Here is an 8970-nt window from a genome sequence, read left to right on the forward strand (position 1 = left end):
TATCACTTATGGATGGAGAGAAATCAATGTTACCCACTATTGGCATTGCCCTTGAAACTGACCCTGGTCCCCACAGTGTTTTCCTAACTGCTTCCCACACCTTTAATGTATGCTTTATCCATTCATTTCCTATTTTAATTTTGTTTTTATCAATAGTTTTTTTATCAAGGAAGGGTAATGCTGACAGAGACACCCCTTTAATTGTGCTCTGTTCTATTCGGTTCCAACCTGTCTCTTCATCATTACCTATCCATGCGACAATTGCAGTCAGCTGAGCCGCCCAATAGTAATGCTTTAAATTGGGAAGGCCTAGGCCTCCCCTAATTTTTGGCAAAAGAAGTGTTTTGAGCCTTATCCTGGGCTTTTTATTTTGCCAAATAAATTTAGAAATCATTCGATCAAGTGCCTTAAAGGTGGAGATGGGTACTCTGACAGGCAAGGACTGAAACAAGAACAGAAGTCTAGGCAATACATTCATTTTCACCGTTTCAACTCTACCCAATAAAGAAAGGGGAAGAACATCCCATCTCCCCAGATCATTTTTAATGGCTCTAATTAATTTTGTATAGTTTGCATCAAATAATTGTGTGGGATTTGGTGTGATTATAATCCCCAAGTACCTAAACCCCTGTTTAGACCAACGATATGATACATCTTTGTTTAGTTGTGTAGGCCAGGACCCAGAAATCATCATTGCCTCCGATTTGCTTTCGTTAATTTTATAACCTGAAACGGATCCATAACTTTGCAGGCACTGCATGAGTGGGGGGATAGAGAGCAGTGGATTTCTTATGAAGAGCAAAACATCGTCAGCGAATAGCGCCACCTTGTGGACGAACCCACCATCGTCTGGAATGCCTTGGATCTGAGTATTTCGACGTATAGCTTCAGCCAAACATTCTATACTAATTGCGTAGAGAACAGGGGATAATGAATCTCCCTGTTTTACGCCCCTCTCAACCTTGAAAAATTCTGAACAGTGACCATTAACTCTAATTCTTGATTTGGAATTATTATATAGCAGATTAATCCAAGAAACAAATTCTTCTCTAAAACCCATTTCTTTCAAAGTCTCTTCTAAAAAGAGCCAATCTAATCTATCGAAAGCCTTAATCCCATCGAGGCTAAGGAGCATCGATGGGTCTTTATCTCTCGCTGCTAGTGACTGTATGTTTAATGCCCTCCTAATATTGTTTGTCCCTTGTCTAGTCCAGATGAACCCCGTTTGCTGAGGATTTATTAATTGTTTAATGTACTTTTGAAGTGTCAGGTTTTATGTTCAGTGTACTTATGTTTTCCTATGTCTTTTCCCAAGTAAAGTCAAGTTTATGTGATCTTCTTGTCCTGCCTTTGTTTGAGTTTCCTGCACTTGGGTCCTAACACCTGCAAACCGTGACAACATGAAGTTAGTTCATTAGCTCACGAACCCGTTTACTCATCACTGGTTTAGAAAGCTCGACACTCTGTTCCACTGATGGACCACTTAATGGGTCTCCACGCAGGCCAGGGTTTGATGGACACTCCACTGATGGACCACTTAATGGGTCCACATGCAGGCCAGGGTTTGAGTGAGGCTGCCTCGCTCGGGGTAAGTCCTGCTATTAAAGTATTAGACTATACGGTGACTCAGACTGTGAGGGAGTGAAAGAGAATGTATTGGGAGTGACAGGGAGAGTGAAGTGGGTAGTGTGTCGTCTGTGTGTGTGTGACTGCGTGCGTGCGTGCGAGCGTGCGTGCGTGTGTGTGTTTGTGTCGTCTGCAAGGGAGAGACCGACTGACAGAGGAAATTATAGTAGTGACTCACTCTGTGACACACGGACCAGCTCGGCAACGTTCCACACCCCAGAAGTCACAAAGCAGTCCTGGAAACTCAAGTGCCCTGGGGATAGCGGGAGAGAGAGGAGTGTGTGAGAGAGAGTAACACAGACATGCCCATATGATATTCATAGAAGTACACATACTATACACCGTAAAAAATATCACTCTGTGTTCATCTAAACGGACGAGACTGTAAAAAATGGTTAAATTGACACAGAGGCTTTTTACTGCGTACCAATAAATAATAATAATAATATCTGGGATTTATATAGTACTCTTCAAAGACGTTTTACATGTGTGCGGGCCAGGGGAGAGAACATAGAAAAGCACAACTTTATTAGGAAATAAAATATAAGAATAAAAAGCAATAAAGTTGAAATCAAGTCAACTCGGAAAGGCTAGTCTAAGCAGGTGTGTTTTCAGGGTGGTTTTGAAGGTAGGGAGGGAGCATCGTCAGTGTGAGCCTCACAATTCTGAGGCAAACACTCAGGCCCATTTTCCACCAAAAGAACTTTGGTTCTAGAACTGGTTCCGTTCTAGATTCTTGGAACCGTGGTGCTGTCACTGAACCGGCGGCCATTTTGTCTGGGTCCAGTTCCGAGCCAACCTTTAGGGTTCTGAACCAATTGAAACACTTTGAACTGCTTCAATATTAGGCGGGAAAAAAGAACTGAACTGAACCGGTTCAACCCCGGTGGAAAGGGGGAGGGGCCTCTGTGAAATTAGGCCATCTACAAGTTCACAACGCAAGTTCACTTAACACAATGCATTGTGTGAGCTTGTAGATTGGCAATTTTCTGTGAACACAGTTACAGTGAACACAGTTACAACAGTTAAAACAGCAGGGGGCCTAATATAAAGCCCTGAGGTACTCTGGTCAACTATTCTGGTTTAGTACACAGTACATACAGTACATACTGTATGTGGTCTTAAACACAGAGAACGCACAGATGAATCTCTCTCTCTCTCTCTCACACACGCACACACACACACACGCACACACACACGCACGCGCACACGCACACGCACACACGCACACACACACACACACACACACACACACACACACACACACACACACAGACGCAGACACAGACGGACGCAGTTTGAAAAACACATGGAAAAAGCAGATAAAACCGCTGGTGTCATCCAATGGGGGCCATGTGTTTTCCATAAGATAGGACAGGCTCTCTGGTTGGACGTATCACACACTTATCAAATCAAGTCTCTAGACAGGTTGTCCTGCACCGCTGACAGCCCAACACACATGCATGGCCCGCCTGCCTGCCCGCGTCCAACGCAACAGGGGAATACCAGGCCAACACACATGCATGGCCCGCCTGCCTGCCCGCGTCCAACGCAACAGGGGAATACCAGGCCAACACACATGCATGGCCCGCCTGCCTGCCTGCGTCCAACGCAACAGGGGAATACCAGGCCAACACAGACGCCTGCTATAGAGCAGGGGTTCTCAACCCGTGGGTCGCGACCACTCGGGGGGGTCGCAAAATTATTTTAGGGGGTCCCCAAATTATTTTCAAAAAAAAAAGAAGATTTTTTTTAAATTTTATTTTCACGATTTTTCAAAAATAGCAGACCTACAAGTTCATAGCGCGCCACTCGGTGGCGCGCTATGAGCTTGTAGATCTGCTATTTTTCATTAGCTAAATTATAACATAATGCTTAAAACACCAAAAGGGGTTCCCGCCCAAAATGGGTTAAGGTTATTGTAGCAGTCAATTTAGGGGCCATCCAGATGAGGACGATTTCGGTGTTTCTCGGGCAAGTAATTAGCCGATCTGCCCTTTTTGTCACACGGAGACGGCGTTTTGGGGGACTTTAACGGCTAATTTTGAAACTACCTTCCAGAGTGGGAAAGTTTGGAGACGCGACTTTCACGTCTCCGTGTGTACAGCGAATGCCGCCTAATTTGCTGAAACGGTGATGTCATAGTCCCCTCGCCCCCTCCAAACTAACCAGTGTTAATGGTTTATTTCACCATAACCACTTACATATAAGTATCACAGCTATTTTATATTTGCACATAATGTCTATAAATCTCTTCTCCAAAAATAGCCGATCTGCAGCCCGCACGCACGCAAACAATTGAGCAGGCATGCACGAGAGAGGAGTTGTGTGTGAGGAGCTGATCACAGATAGAGGGAAAGTGTTATATTTGGCCTATTATTTATGCTATATATTATTGACCGCGTCTGTGTCAGTCTCACAGTCACAAAAAGAGAGAGAGAGAGAGAGAGAGAGAGAGAGAGAGATGCTGCGTGTTAAAAAATAGGCAATGATTAGCACTGTGCTGCCAGCAGGTGGAAGGAATCAAGCAATTATCTGACATTCAGAGGTGTTGCGCACCAGCGAATATATATATTTCAATCTCCAAAGTCAAAATCATAAATTCACAATGTACCATGCCGCTCCTCGTTGTGAGCTGTGTATGATGATCTGACCGAGAGAAGGGGCGCGCACGCTCTCTCTCTCTCTCTCTCTCTCTCTCTCTCACACTCTCTCTCTCCCTCTCTCTCTCACACTTACTTTGTGCTTGCTGCTGTTTTCAGAAGAATTAATCCAAGGTTTGTCATATATTATGGTTTAGTAGGCATACACTTTAGCTGGTCAGTCAGTGTGTGCAGACTCAGAGAGAGAAGCAGCACTGCTCTGCTCATTAAATTGATATGACCTAGATATGTCATATGCGCATCTGATCAAGATAATTAGTTATTTGGCAACACCTGTGTGAAATACCAACGCTTTCATATAGCCTACTTTTAGAAGCTTTTTCTTTTTTTTGATGGCCATCTACAGGCCAGCCATGTGTACTGCATCTTTATCTTGAAAACGGAGCAGTTTACCGGTCTCGAGTGGACGTCGTACATAATTAACATAACCGCAATGTAGACGCAGTAAAGTTTTATATCGTTCACAAAACTTAGGCGGGGAACAGCCCGAGACGTCCTCGTGAAGGCAGCCCCTTATATTGGGGTTCGGGAGGGGGGCGGGGCGGGGGTCCCGAGACGTTGCCAAAGCATTTTCGGGGGTCCCCGGCCAAAAACGTTGAGAACCCCTGCTATAGAGCACCGAAGTCTGACGTCAATATCGTTAGAGGGCGCAAATCCACGGGTTCATGTACTATTTATTTGCATTGTAATCCCCATAGGGGGGATTTTAGATCGCCTCATATAAGAACTGTGTTTGGAAAAAGAAAAAATGTCATCCTGGCCGTTTCACTCATATGGATATGAAGAATCAACTGACTGAGAGAAAACGCTATTGTTACTGCTACTGAATTAGTTACATTTTCGCTAGAAACAGACTGTATCAAATATGAGTGACTGACTGTGTGTCGCAAACGATACAGAGACAAGTCCGTGACAACAATGCAGAGACGGCTTGTTTATTTTTGGACCACAATGCTTACATGAAACGATTTTAAGATGACCCCATGTTATTCTCCATAGAGAATTGTACTTCCGTGAAGCAGGCAGAACCAGGGGATGAGCGAGTGACGTCAGGACTTTGGCGCTCTATACCACCGTTTCCCAAGCGGTGGTGGTCGGGACCCATTTGTGGGTCACGGACACATTGACATGGGTCCCCTTAGTTTTTTGTTATTTAAAAAGAACATTCCCCAAAAATGCTAAACTTTTCATGAATTATTAATAACAAAATCCAAAGTTTTTTTTCCCAGTAATGTTGTGAAGAAATGAAAGACAAATTGTTAGAAATTCCATAAATTAGAACAAATTAACAAATATTTAAGAAGTAGTGAAAATAGCCGATCTGCAAGCTCACAACGCGGTGCGTAGTTTGGGCCCCGGGTGAATATCACATTTCAGTTTAGGTTCACAGGCTGAAAGGTTTGGGAACCACTGTACTATACGTGCGTATGTGTGCGTATGTGTGTGCACGTAATATCAAACACACATGCAGGGCTATAAACACCAAGGTGTATTCATGTGCGTGTGTGTGTGTGTGTGTGCACGTACTGCACAAATACCACACACATAATAAGTGCATTCACAGCGAGTAGTTGCGCACGCACGCACGCACGCACGCACGCACGCGTCTGTAATGTTGACATATGTGGTCCTGTGGGCAGTCAGTGTGCCAGAGGGTTCTGCTATGGACCGTGTTTATCTATATGATGTCATGACGTCTGCACCGATTGGCTCAGCCATGTTTGTGCACGCTGTTCTGAAGTTTTGTCAGACTCCCCCCCCCCCCCCCCCCCCCATGTGCAGTGGTGTGTGTGTGTGTGTGATGTGTGTGTGTGTGATTGAATACGTGTCATCATGCGTGATTGTACTTCTACATCTCACACACACACACACACACACACACACACACACACACACACACACACACACACACACACACACACACACACACACGCATGTGTGTGTGTGTGTTAACAGATGTGTGTGCACTCCATACTGTCCACATCCATATGTCCAGTTGTATTTGCTGTGTCTATATAGTATAGTAGGATGTCCTCGACTCCACGGGTGAGTGAGTTTTAAATCCACGCCCTTCCGCCCCGTCCCCCGTCCCCCGTCCCACTCCTCCTCTTCTCTTCCTCCACCCCCCCCCCCACTCCTCCTCTTCTCTTCCTCCACCCCCCCCCCCCTCGCCCCATTCCTCCTCTCCTCTTCCTCCCTCCATTATTCCAGGTTCTCATTTGTTCTCGGTTTTCTCCCTCTTCTGCTCTCTCTCCTCTCTCTCTCTCCTCTCCTCCCATTTGTCCCTATCAATCTCTCTCTCCTCTCATTGGTTCAGTACAGCATAGTATAATATATATGTATAGCTTATATGTATAGTGTCATTATATATAGATATGTTCTAGTTACGTTCTTAGCTTACGCATGTTTCTTGATAAATGCTGTTTATATATGTGATGTATTCCCATGCTTTTTGTTCTTGCTTAATGTAAGTCGCTCTGGATTAAGAGCGTCTGCTAAATGCCTAAATTGTAAATTGTAATTGTAAATTGTTCCTATCGCTCTCTCTCCTCCCATTCGTCCCTATCCCTATCCCTCTCTCTCTCTCCTCTCATTGGTTCCTATCGCTCTCTCTCCTCCCATTCGTCCCTATCCCTCTCTCTCTCTCCTCTCATTGGTTCCTATCGCTCTCTCTCCTCCCATTCGTCCCTATCCCTCTCTCTCTCCTCTCATTGGTTCCTATCGCTCTCTCTCCTCCCATTCGTCCCTATCCCTCTCTCTCTCCTCTCATTGGTTCCTATCGCTCTCTCTCCTCCCATTCGTCCCTATCCCTCTCTCTCTCTCCTTTCATTGGTTCCTATCGCTCTCTCTCCTCCCATTCGTCCCTATCCCTCTCTCTCTCTCCTTTCATTGGTTCCTATCGCTCTCTCTCCTCCCATTCGTCTCTATCCCTCTCTCTCTCTCCTTTCATTGGTTCCTATCGCTCTCTCTCCTCCCATTCGTCCCTATCCCTCTCTCTCTCTCTACTCCATCCTCTTCCTCCCTCTCTTGGACCCTTCTCTGCTCCATCATCCCTACATGCATTTCCTCTCTCTCTCTCTCTCTCTCTCTCTCTCTCTCTCTCTCTCTCTCTCTCTCTCTCTCTCTCTCTCCCTCACCCGCCTCTCACTCCCTCCTCCGTCCAGTAGAGGAAAGTAACTAAGTACGTTCACTCAAGTACTGTACTTAAGTACACTTTTGAGGTAATAGTACTTTACTTGAGTATTTCCAATTGCCAGTACTTTTACTTCTACTCCACTACATCTCAGAGGCAAATATTGTACTTTGACTCCACTACAATTATTATTTGAAAACTTTTGTTACTAGTTACTGTAGATTTTTATTATTATTATTACAAAACATATACAGTAACCATTTCAGCCCTATACACATTTCGGCCATTTGAAAATAGACAATCTACAAGCTCACAATGCGTCACAATGAGATGCATTGTGAGCTTTTACATCTGATATTTCTAAGATTTTGTATATGCATTTGAGAACTTGAAATGACACATTCTGCATAATGAGTACTTTTACTTTTGGTACTTTAAGTACATTTCGATGACAATACTTTTGTACTTTCAGCATTTCTATATTGCAGTATTGATACTTTTACTTATAGGTAAAACATTTGAGTACTTTTTCCACCACTACCTCTATCCATCCATCACTTTGCTTCTCTCCCTCCCTCTCTATCGACATCCCTTAGACCCTACTCTCCCTCCCTCTCTATCGACATCCCTTAGACCCTACTCTCCCTCCCTCTCTATCGACATCCCTTAGACCCTACTCTCCCTCCCTCTCTATCGACATCCCTTAGACCCTACTCTCCCTCCCTCTCTATCGACATCCCTTAGACCCTACTCTCCCTCCCTCTCTATCGACATCCCTTAGACCCTACTCTCCCTCCCTCTCTATCGACATCCCTTAGAACCTACTCTCCCTCCCTCTCTATCGACATCCATTAGACCCTACTCTCCCTCCCTCCCTCCATCCCTCCCTCCTTCCCTCCCTCCCTCTCTCTCTCCTTCTCATTCTCTCCCTCTCATTCTCTCCCTCCCTCCCTCTCTCTCTCTCTCTCTCTCTCTCTCCCTCTCTCTCTCCCTCCCTCTCTCCCTCCCTCTCTCTCTCTCTCCCTCTCCCTCCCTCTCTCTCCCTCTCCCTCTCTCTCTCCCTCTCCCTCCCTCTCTCCCTCCCTCTCTCTCTCTCTCCCTCTCCCTCCCTCTCTCTCCCTCTCCCTCTCCCTCTGCCTCCCTCTCTCTCCCTCTCTCTCTCCCTCCCTCTCTCCCTCCCTCTCTCTCTCTCTCCCTCTCCCTCCCTCTCTCTCCCTCTCCCTCTCCCTCTCTCTCTCCCTCTCCCTCCCTCTCTCCCTCCCTCTCTCTCTCTCTCCCTCTCCCTCCCTCTCTCTCCCTCTCCCTCTCCCTCTGCCTCCCTCTCTCTCCCTCTCTCTCTCCCTCCCTCCCTGCAGGGTTAACCACAGCGGGGACGGCGCATGAGGTCAGCACTGAGCTCGGCAGCGGCCATGTGGTTCCCATCTTCCAATAACGTCAGTGTGATTTATGAGTGGCCCGCCACACTCGCAGCACAGCCCCCATCAGCTCTCCTTACTATAATAAACTCAGACCCAACTCCGCCGGGACACACGCTCGCTCACACAGAGG

General features: G+C 46.0%; 1 protein-coding gene across 1 annotated transcript in view; it reads right to left on the reverse strand.

The window, feature by feature from the left end:
* LOC306937169 (nuclear factor 1 X-type-like) overlaps positions 1-8970 on the reverse strand; it is a gene marked incomplete at its 5' end in the record, with an annotated part of 54302 nt that overhangs the window by 29690 nt on the left and 15642 nt on the right. Inside the window, one exon of the mRNA XM_079520834.1 lies at positions 1805-1879. Coding sequence (XP_079376960.1) covers positions 1805-1879 — 75 coding nt within the window. The remainder of the gene's footprint in view (positions 1-1804; positions 1880-8970) is intronic.

Source organism: Electrona antarctica (assembly GCF_951216825.1).
Source record: "Electrona antarctica genome assembly, chromosome: 14".
NCBI lineage: Eukaryota > Metazoa > Chordata > Actinopteri > Myctophiformes > Myctophidae > Electrona > Electrona antarctica.